Below are 25,543 nucleotides of genomic sequence, written 5' to 3'. Positions count from 1 at the left end.
TGCCCCTCTCTCCTCCATGCTAGTCTTTCTTCTCCCCCTTTTCACTTAACTCTTTTAACCTATAATTATACGTTTTTGAAAAACCTCTAAAGAAAAAAACCTGTTGAAATGCATTAGCTAGAGTTAGCCAGACTCTAAAACGCTTTTTACTGCTCACAGAATTTCACACCACATACTGTGATGGAAAGATAATGGGAGTTGGAGTCAAACCCACGTTTTTGTCATTTGTCAGCGTGGACGAAGCATTTTCCTCTTCAGGGCTTCCATTTTATAATCTGTGAAATAATGAAAATAATACTTGCTCCTCACATCTCAAGGTGTTTAGTGATTGAGTATATGTAACTATTGAATTTAATCAAAAACATGCTATAAAAATGTGAGTAATTTTTGGTACAAAAGTCGCCAGATTATCGTTGCCTTGACATTTTTTTAACCAGCTTCAAGCAGCAGAAAACGAGAAAGTGAGGTGGGAACTAGAGAAAACTCAACTCCAACAGAATATAGAAGAGAATAAAGAAAGAATGCTGAAGTTGGAGAGCTACTGGATCGAGGCTCAAACGTTATGCCACACAGTTAACGAACACCTCAAAGAGACTCAAAGCCAGTATCAGGCCTTGGAAAAGAAATACAACAAGGCGAAGAAATTGATCAAGGATTTTCAACAAAAGTAAGCAGCTTCCAATGACTACAGAATACTTGTATGCGTATAAGGAAGGTTTATATCCAATAATTTTTAAATATCTAGTGGAATAGAAAAGATGACCTCAGAGTTATCCCTCTAAGAAGCATAGTTAAAGCAAAAAAATGGAGAAATTAAGTTTTGGAAAGCACTGCTATTAATTTTTTCATAGAATATTGTATTTTCTTTTTTATCATTTTTTGGAAACCAGTTACATCGTGAAATTTTCTTTTGGTCATTAATCATTGATAGTAACTATTAAAACATTTGAATCTCTGTCCTTTTCTAAACGTCCCTGTAGTTCAGAAGCAGGACAGTACATGCAAAGCAGCCGTTGGGGCCTTGCCGAGGCTGTCTCTGTCTCTATTCTTATAATTGGTAACTGCAGGATTTTCCCAGGCAGAGAGTGTAAATATTGACTGGCAGGACCCCGTGCCCTGCCATTTCCCTGCAGTAAGAGAGACCATCACCACACATTCTGCTCTTGAATTTCCGCAGCTCTTTCTGAGCTAATGCTGCTTTGCCTCCATCTGTTGGATGTTGGTATAATTTCAGGGAGACTGACCAGGGAGATTTTTACTGGATTTTTTTCGTCAGTTACTTCTGGCTAATTGGAACAATGAAAAGTAATGCCAGTACCGCTTCTGGTCTCCCATGCCAAGCCTTGGAAGCTAAGCGTATATATAAGATTCGCCATATCTCTGTTATTTCCTATCATGGAAATAATGTTTTCAATATATAAAAGAAAATGCTATAGGAATAAAATATAAAAATAACAGTTAAAAATAAGACAGATGGGAGCTGACACAGTTCTTCTTAACCCACTGAATTTTGGGGCATTTGCAGATTTTGATTAAAAAAATAAAATGGAAATTATAATGTAAAACAAGTTTGTCTGAAAGAGGGAAATTGCTCTTCATAATTGTTAATTCAGCACATCACTATTTTAACTTTTCTTGCCAAAAATAGCATCATAAACTCTATTTCATGTCATAATTTTATAATAAGTCTTGCTAAATTTGCATTCTATATTGCAGGCTCTCAAAGTGGGGATTAGTTCTCCCTCTCCCCAGTTCTCCTCAGTGTGTGAGTGACAGCCCCCTCAGCTCTTCTGGCCCACCCAGCCCTTTTCCACCGTCATTCATAGGAAACAATCTTATCATTAACTTTTACCGTTCAGCTCCATCAATTTACTAGGTATACTACTTTTTACATGCAGAATTATATCTACCGGGCATGTAACTATCTCCACTAAATTACTCAAGGTGGGTCATTAGTTTATGAGCTCCTACCTAAAGATGTATGGGTGCTCTAGAATCAGGAGATACAAATGAAAAGCATAGTAAGTTGAATCAAAGCATCTTTATTTGCTTTGTGGTCCATTAAAATGTTTTATTTGCTTTCATTGCTATATACCTTTTCTCTAACTGTTATTGAATTTTATTTCTTTAAATAGCTCTATTTATCCCACTGTGCAGTTTATTGCCTCTGATAAGAACTTCCTTATGTTTTCTCATTTTTCGAGTGTTTGATGCAATGAGATCTATTATTTTCTTCTTAAGAGAACTTGATTTCATCAAGAGACAGGAAGCAGAAAGGAAGAAAATAGAAGATTTGGAAAAAGCTCATGTTGTAGAAGTTCAAGGCCTGCAAGTACGGGTGAGTTATATGACCAGAGCCACTTCATAACAGGATAGATTTGCCTGGTTCTTGGAGAGGAGTGCTGGTTTAGAGTTTTATAAACGGCTTTTTTCTTTCTTAGATTAGAGATTTGGAAGCTGAGGTGTTCAGACTCCTGAAGCAAAATGGGACTCAAGTTAATAACAACAACAACATCTTTGAGAGAAGAACATCTCTCGGTGAAGTCTCTAAAGGAGACACCATGGAGAACTTGGATGTCAAGCAGATGTCTTGTCAAGATGGCCTGACTCAAGGTTTGTTTAATCTACCCACAAACATTGTTTTTAATGACTGGAAAATGTGGCTTTACATTCTTCTTTTTCTTATCCAGAGACTTAAAAGCTGAAAATGCCTTCCTGCCATGGGAAAGAAAAAAAGATTTATCAAAATAAGAATTTATAATTTAGCGCTTATCTTATATCAAAAATAAATGCTTTGATGTAAGAAAACAAAATTCCATCTTAAGCAAACCAAATGCTTTAACACCATCATAATGCTGACAGACTTAATAAGCTGCTTTAAAGGGATAGTTCATCCCATCTAGATTGAGCTGCATTACTTTTATTTTAATGAGTAAGGCCTGAAATCTCTAAATCACTAAAAATCTTTTTCATAACATCAGAAGGCTGACTATCTACTTCCAGCTCTTGGAATTCATTGAGTTAAGAAATTCCACATAAGTTTTGTGCTTTTCTCTTGCTGTCCTATATCTAATTCTCATCCTTTTATTTGTCAAAGACCAAAGACCAAAACACTGGACACATTTTCGGTAAAAACGGTTGTCTTCTTTCATACACCAGCCATAAATAAGTCACCGATTTTCTTGCACACATGCACACCCAGACATAAGTTGTGTGTATAATGTGAATGAATGTTTCAATATCTACAGTACGTATACAAATTAGAAAACATGTAAGAATTTGTCATTATGAATACACAGGAGGATATGAAACTTCTGTTTAAAATAGCTACCTAGTGGTCCCTGGAAAAGGGAGACGAGAAGAATGTGCAGCAGCAATGTCCTGAGAGGACGGATGGTCACAGGCAGTCACTGGACATGCAGCGCAGCTCTGCTCCCTGATGAGCTGTTTCATTTGATAATCTTTCTCATCATCATTGAAATTTCTTCAGTGCTGATGAAATTTCTCATCATCTTTGGAGTATTAAAACGCCTCCAATGAGATTTTTTTATAAACGAGTGTTTAGATCATATTGTTAACTTTTAGAACTAAACTCTTAGCCATTAAAAATGAAATGTATTGGAAACATATCTTCATTTGAAACTAAAGTGATATCTAGAGATTTGCATCCATTCACTAAGTTAAGTTCATTAAGTTCATTCCTTGTGCTGGCTTTTCCCTTAATAAGATATAATCTGTGTATAATGCCTTCTGGGCAGCTTAAATTCGAGTATTTAGCTCCAGCATTACCAGTTACTGAAGAGCTGTGTGACTTCATTAAGGTCCTTCAACTCAGCCGGGTTGGTTTTACTAGGTATTATGTATAAATAGTAACACCTCTTTCTCCCCACCCTAAAGAGTATACTGGGGCTATAGAACTGACTCAGTCCTCAAGGTGAAAGAAAGCAATTTTATTAGAGCTTTTATAGAATTACAGTTTGTGTATCTGGAACTCTGTAATTTTGAAACCCAAATTTTTTCCTGTTTTTGAATATTTTAGTTCTTAAAAGTCATTGTGATTCATAGTGAATCTGTGTCCTGCTGTGGCGTGTGCACAAGCATGAGCTGAAGCCAGGAGCTTTCCAGAGGCCAATGCATTTCTGCTCTTTTCTCTTCTTTCATTCATTCATTTCTTTCACTTCAGAAATCTGTATCTTGTCAAACATATAACTAATATATTTATGAAATTATATGACTACAGAAGATCAACAAACTGTACTATTAACATGCTGATTTAGATCAAAACCTTACATTTCTTCTGAACCCTTTTTCCCTTCTACACCCTCCATTTTGCCACATAATTATCAGTTTCCCTAGCAACACTGTCGGTTCGCAGTAAGATGCAGAGAAACCCATGCATGCTTGTGCAGTAGAGGCAGAATCAGTCATCTCAGACGTTAGTGGTAACACATCAAGAAGTGCTCTTCCAGTTTTGCTGCCAAGGACAGTCAGTGATAAATCTCCTTGAATTTCAATTGCTTGATCACATAAACAAAATGGCTTGGTCAGTAGCTAGATAAGAATGCTTTGGAAAGCACTTTTCTAAATTGATCCTTTGCTTCTGTTGCTAGGGAACGCTGAAGTCCTAGAGGTTTAGAAAAGGAAATAGAACTGCAGACCAGACGCAGACCATCCAGCCCTTAAGGATCCCCCCAGACTCCAACACACGCCTCGTTGCAGCAGGCGGTGTCCCAGTTCCGCCCCTTAGACGCAGGGCTCTGCCTTCCTCCCTCCTGGAGACTGTCCAGTTCTGATTTGCTTTCCAAGCCCTGCATGTTTTATTGATTAACATACTTTCAGGCCTTGAGGCAGCTCCATGAAGCAAAAGGATTATCATGTATAGGTCAATGAAAATGATGTTCCAATGAAATAGTGAAAGAGAAAGTAAGGGGAGAGTGAAGGACTCAGAAAGGAAAGATGATGAAAGGGGGAGTAGATGAGCACCCATTTCTTCACATGTGCTCGTGTTCTTCTAGGACAGAGCATCCCAGGGGATGGATTAATTTTGTGACTCTCAATATCAAATTATTGTAAATTTGTACAATGATAAAACCATTTTTCACACCATGCACAATTTACCGCATTAAAGTCACATCGGAACATCATTTGTTTGGTTCGCTCTATAAACTAAGCCCACTCAAGTATTTTGTTAAATTTTTGATGGAATAAATATACACCTTTATTATGTAATATATTTGAATGCTTTTTTATCATATCACATAAAGCAAACGTACTAATTATTTTTTCACCAAGAGCCATAAGAAACCTTAAATCTCTTCTAGTCTGTGACAGTGTTTTGGTCAAATACTATTTTACACATGTTCCAGAATGTGGAAAATAATTTTGCCCTGCTGCCATGGTGAGCATTGGTGATTTCTTTGTGCCTCGGTAACTCTGGTCTGTGTAAGAGTTCCCTACATTGTATCTAAGCACCCTCGAGTGACTAGATATGCTTGTGGCTCCCCAGCTAGTTGTGTTAGCATTAGACTAAGAGCAGAGAACAAGCATGTTAGAGAGATCAGGGTAGGAAAAAGGGTTGTAGTCTTAGTTTGGTTAGATTCCCTAGAAGAGTTAAACAACAGTCTCTTCCTCAGCTTCCACATATTCCAGGATTCCTATGATAATACTGTTTTCAGGATGGCAGGGGTCAAGGGTAAGGAAAATAAAGAGTTTTACATAAGAAAAATAAATAGAAAATATATTTTCAGAAATAAAAAGGAATTTGAAGAAAAGGAAAAAAAAAAGGAATAAAATCAGAATAATATTTTCTTGATTTATAGACCTTAGGTTAAAGGTGAAGCTTTGTGTTAGTGGCGTGCCCTCAGATATTCCTGGAGTGACTGTAGGCTTTCAATGCCTAAAAAAGAGTGTATACTTAATTCTGTAAACATTGTGACCGATTCTCAATGTTGAGGCATAACAGGAGCTGTGTTGTGTGTGTTATCAGTGTAGTCTGAAGATCACTGTGATTGTTTTACAAGATATCAATTATCACAGCAACAAAAAAGATAAGGTAGCTAGTATGAATTCAACAAAAGAAGCTCAAGACCTATGGAAAGACATTCATGGAGACCTAAGTGAATCAGAGAGGTAGGAAGCTTCAATATTGTAAAAAATGCCATTATTCCAAGTTAATCTATATGTTCCATACAGTTTTGATTAGAATTTAAATAAAGGCCTTTATTTATTTACTTGAGAACTTAACAAGTTATTTCTAAAACATACATGGACTAATTCTTGGTCCAGAATCGTCAAAATACTCCCGAAGAAATACAGTTTGAGAGAACTTGTTTTTTCAGATGCCAAGATTCATTGTGAAGTAATAATGATTAAGGCAGGGTGGCATAGTCTCATCAATTGACAAGGAGACGAGTGCTCCAGAGTGGAGGCTGGAAACAGACTGACCTGTTTACATCAACTGGAGAAAATGCAGAGCTGACGCTGCAGATTAGGGGAGAAGGGATGGACTAACAAACGGTACTGGAGAAGGTACTGTTCAAAAAGAGAAAAATGAAATTGGATCCCACCTCATAGCATTTGTGAAATAGATTCCACATGGATTAAAGATTCAATATGAAAGGCAATATTTAAACCTTTTAGAAGGAAATGTAGGAGAATGTTCATATGATTTCTTAAGATGCAGAATTCCAAATCATATGAAAAGGTTGATAAATTTGACCACAGTAATATTAAGAAAATCTGATCTTCAAAAGACACTGGAAAGAACTTGGAAAGAGAAGCCAAAAATTGAGAGAAGGTATTTGTAGCCCATATAATTAAGAAAAAGGGTTGTTATCCAGAATATACTCAGAACTCACACCAATCATAGGAAAACAGAACTAAATGGACAAAAGACAAAAGCAATCAGTTCACGAAAGAGGAAACCCAAGGTTAGTGAACATACGTAAACATTCAACATTATTAGTAAAAATCAAGGGACTGGCAAAGATAGCTTCATAGTAATATATGATTGCTAGCATGTAGGAAAAAAAAGGAAAACTCATACAACAATTTTTGTTAAAACAATTTAGTATTATCCAGTAAAATGAAAGATGTATAAATTCTATGGCCCAGTAAGTTCACTTCTATATGTATATATGCTCTCTAGAAACTGGCCAGTGTGTACTAAAAGACATGTTCAAAAGTACACAGCAACATTGTTTATCCTAGCTGCAGGACAAAGTCAACCCTAATCATATCTTTCAACATGAACCAACAACCAAAAAAACGATTTGCAGAATATTATGTACAGTTCATTAGCACGTACATAAAGTTAAAAAGCAAGCAAAATTAATCATTATATTCTTTAGGAATACTTTGTGGGATAATTAAGAGAAAAAAATCAAGGGCTACAACTAGAAATAGGCCACAGAGAGGGTTCCCAAAGTACTAATTTTATTTTTTATACTTGATGGTAGCATGAGTATATTTTCCTTCCTCCTTTTCCTATCACATACACATACCGTGTAAATGTTTGTATACATAAAATATTCTAACATATAAAAATTTAACCAGCATCATTGAAAGATAGGAATGAAAACCACAAAAGATTTTTTTTTAGGCTTAAAATGTCAGTCCGAGATTTAGCAAGAAAAAAAGAAGCCAGCAGTAGGCAGACACGACACCCATGAACGGCCTGAGGCCATCAGGCTCCTCCAAGACACCGTTTTCTGCCAAGGCTGTGACCTGTGTTGCCTTTGTCCTTTCTGCCTCCCAGTGAGCCCTTGGTGAGAGTGGCTCTTTTCAGGCACCTGTGGCCTGGAGACCAGGCCAGGACCTGGCCACCATGCCCCATCTGTTTCCTGTCGGAGTCTGAGCGTACACTCAGCATGCACTTTTAGCATTAGAACCCAGACTTTTACAATAAAGCTAAAGGCATGATTAAAGCCAGAATTCATTAAATGGAAAATCATTAAAAGGAAAGGAGATGCTGGCACTCTGTTACCAGGGGTGTCTTTCACAGCCGCCCAGGTACCGAGCATTGAGGTGACTGCCCCATGCTGGCCCACTGTGGCGAATTCTGGAATGGAACCAGGCTTTCTTCATCATGAATTCAGATGTAATTTCTTGGGAAACTTTCACAATTTTCATTTTTTCCAGAACAAATTATTTTTAATAACTCAATCCCTGACAAATAATTTTGACCATGAGATATTATTGAATTACACTAATTAAAGGGTGAACATTCCCCGTAAATCACTGTGGAAGATTTTAACAAGCATGCCAAATGAATGAGAAATCAATACCTATTGATTGTTTTTTGGCATGTCATTAAACCCAAAATCTGTCCTCTTCCTCAAAACACAAAGCACCTAAAGTGCCCACAAAGTTTTGTGCAAGTTTTGGGTCTGTTTTTGTGTTAGCCACGAAGACTTGTTGCCAAGTCAACAAGGCATTCAAATGGAGGCATTTGGTTGTAAAAGGACATCTCTCCTTGGTTGATGTTTCTCACTGTATCTCCATGAGTTTATGGGTTTCACCAGACCCTGCGGTCACACTGAGGTATGCGTGAGCACAAGAAGATATCTGAGGTTGTTTTGATAGAAAACAAGTTATTTTGTCAGAATGAACTTAAGCCTAGTAATTTTCTATCCATTTTAGGAAAAGTAGGCTACTTTATATTTTATTTTGGCCTTTGAGTTTTATTTGTTTGCAGTGGGGCTATAAGGTAGATTGTGATCATCTGGAAGTAAAGACCATTTTAACCCAAATGTGGAATATAACCCCTTTTCAAGAAAACTTCACAAGATAGCTGTCTCCTGAAATATTTATTGCATTTTAGGGATATGCTATGGTTCATCATGGAATTCTAATTATATAGATGGGGAGATACGATGTCGTTATGCAAGGGTACAATGACTAAAAGAATAGGCTAGGATCAGAATGGGTGGATTTAAAAAATAGAAAGGAGAAGATGATACATGGAGTGGTTTGTATATGAAGTACATTTCTATAGATTGTGATGGGCCACACATTCCTATAGATTGTGATGGGCTAAGATTTCTTCCAACCAAGAGGGAAACCAGATCAATCGTGAGGTTACAGCACCTGTAAAATTAAAACTCAACAATGAACAGCTATTGGAATTAGGACCAGAAAATTCTCTTTGTGTATATGGTTTTGAACAACGTGCCAACTATATTATCTCAGTAGTTATAGTATCTAGATTGTGGAGATTTTTCATAGTAATGTGGGCACTAACATCAGGTTGTAACTCAATTCCTTTAAATGGACATAAAGTAATATACTATTCTACCTCCATACTGTATAGTAATTATTCTTGAGACAAGAGGAAATTCTACTTATGAGGAAACTTAAGAAACACTAGGAAGTAGGTGCCCTGAAAAACTCTATTGCTTGTGAATTTTTTGATGAAACGAAAGGGTTTGGGGGCATCAATAAAGCCATCTGGATTTTTATTTTGGTTTTAAAGTTGATTTATTCAGGTTACATTATCAAAGATCTAGTTTTTTAAACGTTTAAATTTGGTTTACAAATCACTATTAAGGAAAATGAATAATATTTATTTCCTACTTGCAAACTTAGCTAATTGAACATCTACATTTAAACTTGCATTTATAAATTTGTTATGTTTGATTTCCTTTGTAGAGTACTATTATTAGCAACTGACAGTCTTCATGGGTACCTAAGAAATTCTTATACATATATTACATTACGCCCACAAGTGTTATGAACTTTAAGTTTTCTTAAATCTTCTAATCCTGTACATATCTAGGTCTTACTGTAGTCAAAAGATACTTTCCCATGGCTTCCTCTGCTAACAACTGTCATCTCAGGTAACTTAGGTTATTTTCTACCAAAAGCAAAAGACCTGAATTCTTCCTCTACCTATCAAGGAAGTTATAATATTAAAATATATAATTTGGGGAGTTGCCTAATTACCATGCTTGGGATTACTAATGTCCAGAGATTTTTGACTGAGAAACTGATTAGATTCTTGTAGTCAGCCTTGAGTGAGAGCACAGAATCTTCTTTATTGTTGTCCTGTCAAAGACACTATAATGTCAAGAAGAGGACATTTACATATCCCACCTTCCCAGACCCAATTTTTTTGCGCATGACCTCATAGTTCTACTCACAGAAGTCCGCAGCTCCCAGCCAGTTAAATTTTATATTTCTTTGAGTGTTAGGTTATGCAGATCTTTTCCATCAGGTTGTAAAGACGTCTGGCACTGAAGGACTCCTAAGATATTTAAATGCTTTCTCCTGTTGTCTACATCTATATTCTGTATCCTTTCATAGTCTGTGAATCAAGGAACTTACAAAAGTTTCATATGCTGTATGATGGGATTTAGGATATCTCACATAGATTTTTTCTGGCTTGCAGCCACTGCCTCTACGGCAGTCTGGTGGCATTGCTAATAAGCCTATCCTGAGATACAGCTGGCAGGATGTGGACCCCTCTGCCCTCTGAGAACAGGAGTATAGGTTGACCTTAAGCTAAGGAAGGCTGACTTTGGGAATCAGACTGCACCGAAGAACACATAACCAAATTATGCATCAGAGGACATATGGATGGTTTTGAGGTTGCATTTATTGACAAAGAGGTAAAAAAAAAAAAAAAAGGAATTCCTTAATATTTTTTGAAGATTACCAAATGAAATGTGTAGTTCATGCAACAATAAACTCAGGCCTAATTAAAAGATTAGGAAACAGCAATAATCTTCTACTTGTTCTAAAATGATAAGAAATCAACTTTCTAAAATTTTATAAATACTACTTGGGATACAAAATGTATCAGCTTTTATAAGTTATAAAGAAACCAACTATAAATAAAGTTAAGGGCAAGAGGTGCCCAGGGACGGGTTCCTAACCAAGGTGTTATCATAAGATGAGCTGAAATTGTGTAACTTGGGCTCCGATTACTGTTTCTGATTCAATGCATCTTCCCAATACAATACTGAAGCTGGAAGTTAGGCCATAGGGCCTTATTTAGGCCTCATATTCAGGCAGTTAGTAAAGTAGCAAGGCAGACAGACTGCCTCCTCACCTGGGGCAGGCTGATAGTCACACAGATTTTAACAGTTACCAGGACAAATATTTGGAATACTGAGTCCTAAAACACAGAGCTATCAGACTAGAATGGAATGAAGATGTGTGTAAAAGAAAATGTGTTGAATGTGGTTTTTTAAAAATTAATTGAAACTACATAAGTAATATATAAACGCAAAAAAACCCCACATAACACAAGAAAATTTTACCGGTACAAATAAGGTTGAAGTACCTGTTAACCAACATCTCCAAATCTAATACCTTTTTTGGAAGTAACCACCATTATCAGTCTGAAGTGTATCCTTCTCATGTCTTTTTATTTTCCTATGCAATTATATGCATATCTTTATCATTAGACAATATATTTTATGTTACTGTTTTTAAATATTTATGGTGAATATACAGATTGTTCTGCAACTTGCTTTAGTCACTTAAGAATATATTGCTAAGCTTCTCACTGTCAGTAAATAGACATTTGTTGAGTGCTTATTATATACCAGTCATTCTTCTAAGCACTTATATATCTTCTTATGCACTTAGTCCTCAAAATGCAGTTATTGTGTTATGTTATTATCATGTCAGTTTTGCAGTTGAGGATTCTGAGGGACAGAGGTTTTGGCAAATTGCCCCATTTAGTGGCAGAACCACTGTTCTGGATTCTTTTCAAGGAAGACTAACCCCCGGACTACCTCCATGGTAACTACTTAACACCGCCCCTGTGTGATACATAAACCTGCCTCTAAAAGCTGTATGTATGACCCCAAAGCCCCATGGGCCCACCTTTTATGAACTTGCAATGACTGTGAATGATATGCACCAAGTGTCTCATTATGCTCAGCATTTCAGTGATAATAGCGCAAGCCAGGCAGCGTGATGGTATAAGGCCTGACGGACTGCTTTTGAGGAGAATAATGCACATAAGAATGCGGAGCAGACCCCGTTGTCATGCTGCTCCATTCCTCTACTTCCCCTGCCGCCTGTGTCTGAGCCGTGGGCAGCATTCCATTTACGTCAAAAATAACGTCAATCCAGTGAAAAAAACAGAATGACTCACAGCATTACTTTAGGGAACTGATTTCTGTGTAATATGATATATGGCATCCTAATTTCACAGAACATTTTTCATAACAGCTGCTAAAGTCATAGTCAAATCTATTACATTTCTTTTAAAGGATCCAATTCAAAGCAATAATGAGGCTATTCTTAAGATGCAGGTAGACTGAGTGGACTCCCACCCCCTTAAATACTCTATCATCAGCTACTTTATAGCTTTTCTGTATTTGTCTGTCTGTTTGATTCACTTGAGTCTGCTGTCCTTTTGTATGTCTAGTTGAATTTGAGTCAGAATAAAAAAGCCTGTTTCAGAGACTGGAGGGTCCAAGGAAGAACAGAAAAAAAAAAGGGAAAGGAAAAAAGAAACTTTCCTCTGATTCTTAGGGACAGCAGAGCAAAATGCCGTGGAGAGAAGGGGTAGAGGAAGAACCCAGAGTCTTGGGTTTATGAAAGCAGCCCTATGCTATTGACCAAGATCTGCGTGGAGGATGAACGGCGGTGAGAGACCATGGCCACCCAAGCCCTTACATTTAGTGGCACAGAGCTTAGAATCATTAGGCGGTGGGATTTCTCCTGCCACATCCCCAGCCACAGAACTGACCGATCATTTTTTTTAAGTAAGACTATTATCTCTTGGATAAGTAGAAAGCCAAACAAAAATCCCTCAATTATTTTTTTTCTCCTGGTACTATATGCTTCTGGGAATTGGCAAAGTTAGTCCTTGACATGTATTTTTTGTTTGGAACATAAAGTAAAACTAAAAAGAAGATTCAAAGAAAGCAGATTACTTACGACATTTACTTTCAGACTTGAGAGTGACCTTCTAGAAGGACAGGCTTCTGAGACTGAACTCCATCCAGCCTCCTCCACCGCTTAACTGTGTGATACAGTTAGAAGGAAAGTTCTAACCCTACAGCCTTAGTTTTTTTATCTGAGAAAGATGGGCGGGCTAGAATCTTTGTGGGTCTCTTGAATTATAGTATTCTGATTCTTCTATGGCATGATAGAAAAAGAGAGCTTCCAGGGGTTGGACAGATCACTTGTCCAGTACTGAGCAGCGTAACTGCTGTACACATGTCCTCCTGTTCACACAGCTCCTCTCACGCTCCTGGGGCGTGTGACTTGCGGGGTCTCCTGAGCAGCACTCCTTCTGCCTTCCATCTGGCGTAAGAGCTCTCAAAGTGAATGACCTCAGCTACTTTCCATTTTTCCAGTTTTTAACTTTAAGACTTTTTTTTTCCCAATTGGAATATGAGTTACTGATTTGTAATCCATGCATAACTACTATAAAGTGGCCCTGAGATCTTTGTTTTCAGGTACTTAAAAATCATTAGTCAGGTGCGATGTGTTGCTGGCCTCTTGGATAATGGAGTAAAGACACTGCTTTTCAGATTCCGGCTGACTGCATCTTTTAAAGATGTAGCGCCGTGTGTGCACTTGCGAGGTAAGAACCCAGTCAGCGGTAGCTGATACTAAAGCAGATCTACCAGATTGCCGTATGGGGGTTGACTGACACCAGTAATGGGCAAGTTACTGAACAGCAATGAAGCCAGAAGTCCCAGAATAAATTCTCTTATATTCTAAACCCTGCTAAGATGTAGTTCTCCTGTTCCCTTACTCTGTCCATGACCTAGTGATGGAGTAGCTACCACAGTCATGGATATTGAGTGCTATGTTCGGTCCATCCGGACCAGAATTCTATTGCAAATGGAGCCACGTTTACAAAAGTAGGATGAGCTTCCTCTTCAGGTCTTTTTGAAACCAAGTAACCAAAGCTGTTATTAAATCAACCAAACAAGAAGTCATCTGAGAAATTTTTTTCTGTACTTTTTAATGCCTCCTATGTGGAAAGCCAATGGTAATATTTCATACATAGCCTGCTGGAGAAGTAAACTTCCTAGACCAGTCACACAGTATGTGATTTTACAACTGAAAACACAACCCTACTGGCATTAAAATCTTATTCTAATAGCTGTTCAACACTAACTAAATTGAAGTGCACAGAGTAGTAGCTTGGGAGTCAAAAAAACTAGAACAATCACAGCATCTCATCAATTAGCTGTGTGGATAACGGCAAGTTACTAAAGTTCTCTGAGCTCAGGAGAGAAAAACATCTACTTAGCTGCTTATCTCTTGTGGCTCTTGTGTGGAACGCAGGAGACGGCGTATGTGACAGTAATTTGTGTCATAGAACGTAAAATCCAAGTATGAAACAGATAAGCTGTAAAATGTGCATGTAGGACAGTATATCTACAATAATTATAATATAATTATATAATATAATACCAAAATAATATAATGGTTATTATATTATTGCTTTCATCTATTTGGGGTTTTCTCATTTTATATGTAAATCAGAACTTGTAAAGTTAGTTCTCTCCCAATTGTCACAATTAATGAACTCTTAATGGGTAGCTGCAAGTTTAGAATTTAATGGAAAGAGGAAATTAAAGTGATCAAGGAGATTATTTTTTCTCCACTGATATGTAAAAAATGAAGGCTACTAATTAGAAAAATATTTAGCTGTTCTTTATATATTCCTGAATGATCTGACTTTTCTGAATATTCACTTTTCTTTCAAATACAGAAAATTAAAAGTCAAAATCTTCTTTAAATAATGTCATTCAGTGGATGTATCTCCTAGGGGAAAAATATGTTTGTTAGAATCATGGGCCAAGGGCTAAGTTCCATAGGTAAGAGAGGTGCAGGTGAGGCACTTACTTGTTTTAGTTTTGTAATATAATGCATTTAGAGCGCACTTTTATAATAACACTATAAGAAGGTGTTTCCTGGGGTAATGCTACTCTAAGAAATTGTTTTATTCTATCAATAGCAGTACTTAGTAAGATATCAAGTACTTAATAGAATATTAAGTTCTAAATATTTTTTTACAACTCGGTTATTTGCTTTGTTTTAATAATTTAAATCCAGAAGTACTTAATTATTAATTTCTTGACCATTATGATTTCATTTAATGAGTGCCACTCTGAAAAGATAAAAGTAAAACGATAAAGACCTATTAGTAAATTTTGCTCGAGAAAATTGACACTGATTGATGGTCATCTTTTGTCACCTATACTTGACCAGGCACCTGACTTCTGTAGGTTTTTGTCCTTGGGTTTCTAATCTCCCAACTTTAATAGACCTTCACCTTACATATTTGTTTATCAAACACTCCAGCATGCATACACATAAATAAATACAAATCAGTGATTTTTATAATTATGTGGTAGGTTTTATGCTCTTTGGTTGTTAGATTTTTGTTGTTGCCTTGCATATCTTTAGTGTCGTTTTTTTTGCCCTAAGCCTTTTTGCGTTTCTTCTAAACCTCCCTGATTTGTTGTTGTGGTTGTTGCTGTTGTTACCAGTAGACTCTCCGACAGGCCATCATGGCTGTCACCCGTTTCTTTGCTGGTATTGCTAAGATGTTGTCATCAGCGTGTGTGGTCTCTTTATCAATCCTCTCCATGACTTTTCCGCAATGTGCTTTTCTTAGACTTGAATGAAGCAGTCCCAGAGACAGAGCGCCTGGATTCTAAAGCCCTGAAAACACGAGCCCAGCTCTCCGTAAAGAACCGGCGCCAGAGGCCCTCTAGGACAAGACTCTATGACAGTGTCAGTTCAACAGACGGGGAAGACAGTCTAGAGCGAAAGGTGAGCACCCTTGACTGTCTTCTCACTTACAGTGTTAGGCCGTATCCTTGTTCCTACAGTCTATTGATTTTCTGCAACCAGATTCAATGACCTAGTTGGAAATAGCTGGAATAGTTTACTCTTTTGTCTCCAAAATCCTTACTCAACTCAACTGATACATTGTTGTAATTCAAATTCTTTCTGTTCTCATTCAGTGAACTAACCAAGAGCATTATCCATATTGTCGTATTTCGTATTTCATGATGGCGTTTTTTGACACTCAGCAGTTGGTTTTACCTAGCAGGAAATAATGAATATACAAGTAATTGTTTCGATATGCCTTAGGTGTCTCTCTTAGTTACAATGGTGATATGGTAAGCTGTTGTGAACTGTGGAGTCTCGTTGGTAAACCAACAAACAAAATTGGTTTTCATGGGTATTTACTTAAAAAAAAAAAAAAAAAGGTCGGTCTGATTTCAAAGTAAGTATTACAAGGACCTGATGCTCTTATATCAGCAGCCGCCAAACCGTTTGTATAACCACATGCATGTCACCAAATCACTTCTGCCCAAGGGTTTGAGAACCTCCTCTCCAGAATCAGATTCTGGTGCTCCCTCCCTCACCTCTGTGGCTGACTGTGTGCCGCTCTCGGAGTCCGACCACATAGCTGAATTTCAAGGCCTGCTGCACGCAGAAAGGGAGCCTTCCTCCTCCACTTGGGGAGATACTTCACCCTCCTCTCCTTCAAAATCTGATCATGATATGGAAGACTCTCCCTGCCGCCGTCAAGCCACCACCAAGAAAATATCAGAAGAAAAAGGTATGGTTAATTTTTTTGTTCTTCTTTCGTTTTGTCTAACTGCACTAACACCTTGATCTGTGTAATATAAAAATGGCTTTTTTCCTCAGAATTCTAAATCCTTTGTCTTCTCATAGCTAATAATTAATATTGCCTTTTTTGATTACATTATGGAACAAGAGAACATCCCCTTTCGTTTATTTATTTCTTTTTTATCTTTTCCTACCTGGTTAGTATTTTTACTTCTTTAGCTCTCCACCAGTTTACTAATAAAGGAAATTCTCCAGGAGGCCTTCTAGAGATTTTGTAGAGTAGTAGCCAAGTTTCAAGAAACACTAAAGTGGTCATATAGAAATATATATATATTTGAAGATGAAAGTGATATAGGTATTAACCTATTAATTTGGTTTTTATTTAGAAGAAATTTTCACAGTCATGACTTATATTGCAAAAGAATGTGATAGAAAGCTATGACAAAGATAATGCAGGGAGATTAGTCAATTAAATTCTTTAAAAGGCTCCTAGAATTAATACTAGCATTTCAAAGCAGTGACAGCAGATTTTTGTTTTTTAATAGTATGTTTTAATTTATAGAAGTCATAAATTCCTGTTTAAACAAGTTAAATGATGCAGAGAATAGTTTCATTCTCTTCCTACCGCAGCTGACATGTTCCTTTAAAGTAACCAAGTAGACTGGGTTATACAGCGACCCTTGAATAGTGTGGGACTAGGAACACTGACCCTCGCACAGTCAAAAATTCACATATAAATTTGACTTCCCAAAAACTTAACGACAGTTGTCCATCAGTATCCATGGGGGATTGGTTCCAGGATCCCCCGTGGACAAAAATTCGTGAATGCTCAATTCCCGTATGTAAAATGGTGTAAAATAAAGTGTATGGTTGGCCCTCCCTATCCATAGATTCCCAACCACAATCAAAAACACTTTTTAATTCATACACAAACACATACACATAATACACATACATACACACGCACAAGATATAAAATAAATATATAAAATAAATACCTTGATGTGTATAAGAGTGAAGTATCTGCAACTTACTTTGAAATGCAATTAAAAATTAATGGATTAATAGATGAGTAGAGGGATGGCTATATGATAAAAAAAATGTAGAAAGATGGAAATTGTAGAAGTAGGTGCGGGATATATGTTTGTTCACTGTAAAATTCCTTTGTCATTTAAAAAAATGAATAGCAAAAAAGAAACCTCATTTCTGTCCATACTGAACTAGAGACTCATTACAAAAGACATTGTGTGGAACTTGGCAACTTGATCCTAAATTTATAAGAAAGAAAAAAAGGCATAAAGTACCTGAAACTCTTAAAGAAGACTAAGGTGGAGGGCCTTGGCTTACCTGATACCTGGAATTATTTAATTCTGTATATTTTTATATGGAGAAATACAAATAAACTAAGAAACAAAACAAGGAGCTTAGAAGCAGATTGCATACACACATACAGATTTTATAACAGCAGCATGTGTAGATGGTGGAGAAAGAATAGTCTTTAATAAATTGTTTGGGAGAATTGGTCACCCATATTTTAAAAAACTATAATAGCCCTCCTCCCCATCACATACCATACAAAAATTTCATTCAAGGAAGATTCAAGATTTAAATAGATAACACAAAACTATACAACTTAAAAATATATATAGGAGAATATTTTGTGACTTTAGGATAGGGAAGAACTTCTTAAACAAGATGTAAAAAAATTAGATTGATAAAGTCAAATCATATTAAAATTATCAACTTCTATTTCTTAAAAGACACAATAAAAAATCTCCCAGACTTGGGAAAGATGTTTATGCCTATGTAACTAACAAAGGATTAGTGTTCAGATTATGTAAATAACTCCTATACAGCACTAAAAAAAAAAAAAAATAAGACAAATAGTACAGAAGTGTATAATATCCTGAACAGGCACTTCGTAGAAAATAAAAACCAAGTGGCTATAATAATACTTATGAAAAGGTGTTCAACCTCATTAATAAGCAGGAAAGTATGAAATAAATCAAATGAGATATCATTTTATACCCACCATATTTCCAAAAAGAATTAAACTTTGGCATTACCAAATGCTGGCAAACATGTGAAATAACCATGAATCAGATATTTGCTGGTGGAAGTGTAAGTTGGTACAAGCTCTTTGGAAACTATTTGGCATTACCCAGTAAAGTTAAAAATGTGCCTAACCTCTGACCCAGCAAGTCTTCACCTGTTGATGTAGCCTAAGAAATCCTGCACTTGCCTACTAGGAATCATGTATAAGAATATTCACAGCCCTGTTGCATAATAGGAAAACCTGGGAACAACCAAAAACCGATAATCACTAGAATAATCGCCAGTAGAACAGATAAATAAATTGCAGTGCAGGGTCCGGCAGAAGTGAGCCCTGCTTGAGTGTGGTTGGTAGGGTATGATGTGGGTGCAATAATGTATGTTTTAATTTGAACACTTCACCTAATATGTCATACAGTATGCTTGAGTGTGATATTGTTATGTTACAGATGACATGCTTATGATTTTGTAATAAAAGATATTGTAATAAAAAAAGGGGCCTTATTTGTGCCGGACTCTGTACATTCCTTTAATGAATCAGTGCAGAAGGGAAAATGAATAAACCACACAGAAACAGGGGCGAATCTCTGAAACAATACATTGGAAAGCAAATTACTGGTGAATACAGATGAATACATGTGATTCTATTGCTATAGAGTTAAACAAAGCTATCAGATTATTGAGAGATACAAACAAAATGTTGAGGTTATGAATGAGATGACAAAGAAAATTACTTAGTGGGAGTGCCAGGGAGTAGAAATAAGGAAGTACATACTGGGGACTTCAAAGTATAAACTACAGTGGGGGGTGGGGTGACAAATGAAATGGGTATTTGGTGTTTTTTTTTCTTTATATTCTGCAGCTATCTTATAAATACTCGATTTCAGTGGACAAGAAGCAAAGGACCATATATACAAATTTAATCAATAGACTTTAATAAACAAGAAGCTTCGAATAATTTTTTAAAAGTCAGAAATAGGCTAAAGGAATAAACTGTTGATTCATTGAAGAGAAAATCTGCATTATGTATAAAATACAAAAAGATGATCAACCTAATGATGGAGAAGTGATCATTTAAATTAGATACCAATCAAATTGCCAGTACCTTTAAAGAATCCCACCAGCCAGTGCCAGCAGTGATATGGGACATGCCCCTACATTGCAGGTGTGATTGAACATCATTGCATTTTTTGAAAGTCCATATTCATTTATCTCGACCAGATCACAAATTGTAGTCTTCCTACAAACACATGGTGAACATAGAAATACAGTTGGTTGTGGAAGCTCACTCTGTTTCACAGCTTTTGGTAAGCATCACAGCTTTACTTCCGATATTGGCTCTGGTTTTCCTTCCTGAGCCTGTCAGTTGCTGGAATTGTCTTTCACGGACGGGTCCTAAGCACAGCTCTTCTAGAAGAAGTTTTGAAATAAAAATTAAGGACAGTCAGTCCTTGGTACTCATTGGCTTCAGAACTCATCAAACTTGGTACTCATCACATTTTTTAAATTTATTTTTTGCATGTTTTTATTGTTGTTCAAGTACAGTTATCTCCATTTTCCCACCACCGCTTTCCCCCACCCCACCCACCCCTACCTCCCACTGTACTCATCACCTTTTGACAAGAAAAAACCTTTTCAGCACTCAGCGCTTGCTTGGGACTCCTCACACTTGCTAGAGCTTGTATGAGTCACGACGACGCCCCACAAGAGAAAATGCTTCATTGTTTGGTACTTGTCAGTTTCAGCGTGAGTTCTGGAACAAATTAAGAACAAATACCGAGGTACTGCTATACTTAGGGAGGACAATATACTAGTGAAAACAAGAGAAAATATGTCCAAGCCCACTAATTCATCAAAAGTGATTGTCAAGTTGGTGAAGGACTTGCACTCTGATTTTGGCCTACCTCCGAAGGAATGGAAGGCTTCAAAAACTCATTAGTTAACCTAAATTGTGGATTATTTTCATACTTTTTATAGAAATATACCTGTCAAGCTCTCTATTATCTCTTCAGAAAAAATATGCGTAGACCTTAGTTGGCCCATAAGAAGGCAAACCAGCAGAAGCATATATTTATTGGGAGCTATAGGTTAATACTTTGTGGTCCTCTGAGTTTATCAGGTATACCTAGGTCTTTGAAAGAAATTACGTATAGTCAGAGAATGATCACTCACACATGAAATCTGGCCCAGATATTTTTAAAGGGGGCCAAATCTTGTCTAGATTATTTCTCTCTGCCTTTTACTTCTAACTTATGAATCTTGGAAGTGAGCAGATGTTGCTTCTCAGGTTGGAGAAGTATTATATGGATGTGAATTGTCCTTTGCAGTCCATTAGCAGAACTGTGCAGTCAAACGTGATTAGCAATAATTAGTAGTAAAGGCCATTCTTTCCCCAGTGCCTCTCTTGATTGCTACTGCTGCTGCTTTGGGATGAAGTTCCCAGCTATACCAAACGGGGCCAAGAGAAGAGTGAGGAGTTTCTTTTCCAGAGACCAAGTACTAGAGCTTTCCCATTTTTTGATTTTTCTGGGTGGACTGTATTTCTGGGTAACCAGAAACAAGCAGTTAATTGAGCTTTTATAAAGTACTGACTTTAGCCCTGGTCGTGTAGCTCAGTTGGTTAGAGTGTCACCCAGATACACCAAAGTTGCAGGTTTGATCCCTGGTCAGGGCACATACATGAATCAACCAATGAATGCATCAATGAGTAGAACAACAAACCAGTGTCTTCCTATCTGTCTGCCTGTCTCTCTCCCCTCTTCCCCTACTTCCTCTCTTTCTCTAACACCAATAAATACAAATTTAAAATAAAAAAAGTCCTGACTTTATAGTTAGTTACTAGTATGATAACCGTTTTTGGGGTGTTAACTGTGACCAGATGAAAGCAGTACCTCATGTTCTTTTCTTCTGATAGAAGTGTCCACCCGTAAGTGTTCTATGCCTTCCATATTCATTGACATTAATCCATTCACTTGTGTGTTCATTCAAGAAATAGTCGTTGAGCACCTGCGCTGGCTGGGTCAGGCATTGTGTTACAGGCTGAATACATAATTTTAAGATTCCATACTTTCCCTCAAGGCCTTTGCAGAGTAGAGTCAGTGTCTGTCTGTTTCTGTTTCTCTCTCTCTCTCCCCCCCCCTCATTTATTGCTTGTTTGTTTTGTGACACACTTTGTCTTCCTGACACCCCACCACCACCACCACCAGCAACAACTGGAAGGACCTCTACGGCTTGCCTTCCATTTTCTGGCTTTGCTGCACCTTGAATTGAAAGACTTCACCTGTCAGCCAACTGACTCTCAGAAAGTAGCCTATTACTAGTTGGGCCCTTGAGAGTCAAGACTTTAGACCTTTGTATTCTGAGTCCAGAAATTTAGTAATATACCCAGATTTAATCAAGTTTGGAGGGACTGATTTCATGCTGTTCAAACTTTGAAAAAACTAATTTCTAAACCAGAATACTAATTTTCTAGTTTACTTTGGGAGGTACAGCTGACAGAGTAACCAACATCATTCATATGTTTTGTTCTCTCCTGGTTGTTAGGTTCAGAAATCAGCGAGCATACGATTCAAGTTAACTGGATGTGTACATAGAATTTGCGCATTAGACTGGGATGACTGATGCCTGCTTGTTTCATTGAAGCACCACCGAGAGTATAGCTCTTTCATCTCCCTCAAGGACTCTCCCTACCTAGTTCCCAAGATGGACGTCAGTATCATTGAAACATTGGGGAAATCCCATGCTTCAATTTTATGACGTTTCTGGAGCTGATACAATATAGATTCAGAGTAGGATCTAGCTTCATTGTCCTTAAAATCCAATATGGAGAATAGCATTCTGTAAAATCCTTGTGTTCCTTGTTATCCAAGACTAATCCGCTAAGCAGACCTACACAGCTCAGAGAAAGTATGGTTAACCTGATTTCCTTCTCTGTGTAAGTGTTTATGTGTGTGGCTCTTATAACGCACTGGCTCATCAGTAAATAAACCAGAATAGGGTTTAGCGATACATGTAAGTACAGACTAGACTTCGTATTTACATTCTTACCTAACATTCCTCTCTCGGAAAGTTCTAGTCCTTCTTCAGAGCCCAGCTTAAATTTCACCTCCTTTTCCAGATCCTTAGTACCCTGTCCCCATTCCCAGGCAGGGTGAGTTATTCTCTTCTCCCTGATCCCACAGAAATGTTCACATGGTTACTTCTGCTTCCATCATTTTGTGTATGATAATAAGTGATCTAATTGTCAAGTGTGAACCAAAGTTTTCTCATTCATCTTATTCATCTTTGTATTCTTAGTCCCTAAAAGAGTATGGTATGTAAATGATGTATAATAAGTTTCTTGGATGAATTAATAGGTATGTGTCTGCAGATAACCAATGCAGGTCTTCTAGAACAGAGGTCATCAAACCAAACCCAGCCTCCACCTGTCCTTATGAAGTCTGATTGGAACACAGCCATACTCAGTTCAATACTGCCTTTTTTAATGCTGCAATAGCAGAGTTGAGTAGTCATGACAGAGACAAGAGCCCACAAACCTGAATTTTTTACTATCTGTCCCGTTACAGAAAAAGCTTGCTGACCCCCAGTCTAGATATGTGTTTCCATCCACTGAACATTGCTGGATAAACTCTGAAAATGTCTTAGTCATTGGTTGCCCTTTATCTATTGATGGATTTTTTTTTTTAAGTAATACACCATTGCTTTTGGTTTATCACGTTACTACAAAGACAATAATTGTTTGAGCTGTATCGGGTTGCAGTCCTGTGGATAATACTCTGGTGTCATCGAACACATCATTGAAGTTGGGTGTTTTCTAAATCGTGTCAGTACTGCATCCCAAGTCTTGATTTTGTTGTCATATTTGTGGGACTTCAGTGGAAACTAGGAAAGGAAAAGTCCCATTTTAACTGCCTAAATGATGAACATCTAACCCCATTTCAGTTAAAATTAAAGGAAGTATAAGAATATTTCTAGAAATTTTAAAAACAAGTTACATGATAGTGAGAGACATGAACATATTTTCCCAGTGCCTATTTTCTGAGTAACCTAATACAGAACTTTTAGTCTCTGGACTTACATAGCATTGGGCCTTTGTTCAGGCAAAGTTAATCAGAGTAAATTAAGCACTATCAGTTTTCTGCTGGTGATTTCTAGAGATTATGATTCTAATTTTATATATAGCTCTTCGTGCGTTGTCCTTCACAGAACATGCCCTCAAAAATATTTGTTGAATTAATGTCCTGGCAAGCAGAAGTATTTACAGGATTCATTTACTATTAATATGTTGCATTAGGCCTTTATATAGAGAGAAATAGTAAATTTTATCATTGCCCAGAGGAGGGCGAGGTTATATCTAGCTGACATTGGTAAACAAGATGTGACAAAGAACATACAGTTAGAGTAACCATGGAAGAACTGAAAAAAACAAAAAGGGTAGGTAAGAAGGCAGGTCAAGCAGAGGGAGGTCGCATGGCCACAGACAGGCACACGTGAGATGAATTTAAAGGAATGGGGCTGGCCCAGCTCGCCTGCAGCCGTTTGTGTATGTGGTTTAGAGTGGTAGCGTGTAAACTCGAACAGATGAGTGTGTAGCTTGAATTTAAATACCTTTGGTACCTTCCTTTACTAGGAAACCAGAAGATGCTTGAGCAGAAGACTAAAAAGGAAAAGGCACTAGGTGTAGGAAGGAAGAGTCAGGAGACACTCGGAGGTGATCGCCTCTAAGGAGGAGCAATAGACAGTGACAGGAAAGATGCAAGAACCTTTGAAACAGAAGTTGACTAGATACAGGGTGAAGAAAGGGAGGCGGTCAAAGCTGATCACAGGGTTTCCAGCCTCAGGAAATATGGTCCTGTCTTGAATAGAAAATAAGAAATCAGAAACTTTATGGGGGAAAGATGATCAACTCACTTTGTAACAGAGGAGGCTGTATGCTCAGGAGAGAAGCCAGGCATGGGAGTCCCCACAATGAAGGGATAGGTAGTCAAGAGTCTTATTGCAGTGAGATTGAGAAGAATGAAGGCCATAAAGTCCTTAGTATTTAGCTGTCAGGAGATCTTTCATTACATTCGAAAATGAGGACCACCCCTGACCAAGTAGGTCAGGTAGTTGGAGGGTCATCCGTACACCGAAAAGGTTGTGGGTTCGATTACCAGTCAGGGCACATGCCTAGGTTGCAGGTTCCATCCCCAGTTGGGGCATATACAGGAGGCAACTGATCGTTGTTTCTCTCTCACATTAATATTTTTCTCTGTCTGTCTCTCTCAGTCGTCTTCTCTCTAAAATAATCAATAAACATATCCTCGGGTGAGGATTAAAAAAAAAAAAGAAAAGAAAATGAGGACCAGGTCAGACTTCTAATTGCTCACAAAGGTAGTGTTTGAGAGATTTCAAAAAACCTAATAAGACTTTTACATAAACCTAAATAAACTCACAAAAAATGTCACATTTTCTTTTTCTGATATCATAGCAATCCAGCATTGGTTTTTTGGCGGACTGGAAGTTCTGATGTCTGCTAATGTGCACTCGATTGATTTAGGATGGGAAAGTGCATTCTTACTTAGTCTTGCCTCCAAACTCAGCCTTTTGAAAGCATTCATGTAAGTGTTCCAAGGAACACACTTTGGCAAATGTATGAGATAACGATGTGAGGTTGCCTAGCAGCAGGCTCTGCCATGGGCAGAATCAGGCTTTTAGTCCCAAGAGGTCCAATGGCTGCAACCCTAAGAGGTTACAGAGTTTCCATGTACATTGTCTCATCTGGCCCTCTCAGGCGCTCGTTAAAACGCTCGTTAAAACGCTCGTTAAAACATCTCCCAGCTACCTCTCATTCAGAAAATAATTAGGCAGTCTACTTTGTAACTTTGCACAGTCCTAGCCATTAAGAGTTGCTTGAAGATCGATCTGGAAGAATCCAGCACTT

At 37.5% G+C, this 25,543-nt stretch overlaps 1 protein-coding gene across 1 annotated transcript in view; it reads left to right on the top strand.

Annotated features, from left to right (window-relative positions):
• The window catches only part of PPP1R9A (protein phosphatase 1 regulatory subunit 9A), a 269,005-nt gene that overhangs the window by 222,677 nt on the left and 20,785 nt on the right, over nucleotides 1-25,543 (top strand). Inside the window, exons 10-14 of the mRNA XM_054564340.1 lie at nucleotides 438-667; nucleotides 2,242-2,338; nucleotides 2,442-2,613; nucleotides 15,602-15,759; nucleotides 16,312-16,558. Coding sequence (XP_054420315.1) covers nucleotides 438-667; nucleotides 2,242-2,338; nucleotides 2,442-2,613; nucleotides 15,602-15,759; nucleotides 16,312-16,558 — 904 coding nt within the window. The remainder of the gene's footprint in view (nucleotides 1-437; nucleotides 668-2,241; nucleotides 2,339-2,441; nucleotides 2,614-15,601; nucleotides 15,760-16,311; nucleotides 16,559-25,543) is intronic.

This window comes from Pteronotus mesoamericanus, unplaced genomic scaffold (assembly GCF_021234165.1).
Source record: "Pteronotus mesoamericanus isolate MK-2021 breed Mesoamerican mustached bat unplaced genomic scaffold, CSHL_Meso_final scaffold_85, whole genome shotgun sequence".
Classification (NCBI taxonomy): Eukaryota; Metazoa; Chordata; class Mammalia; order Chiroptera; family Mormoopidae; genus Pteronotus; species Pteronotus mesoamericanus.
The sequence above is the reverse complement of the archived record's forward strand: the minus strand, read 5'-3'. Positions and strand labels throughout refer to the sequence as shown.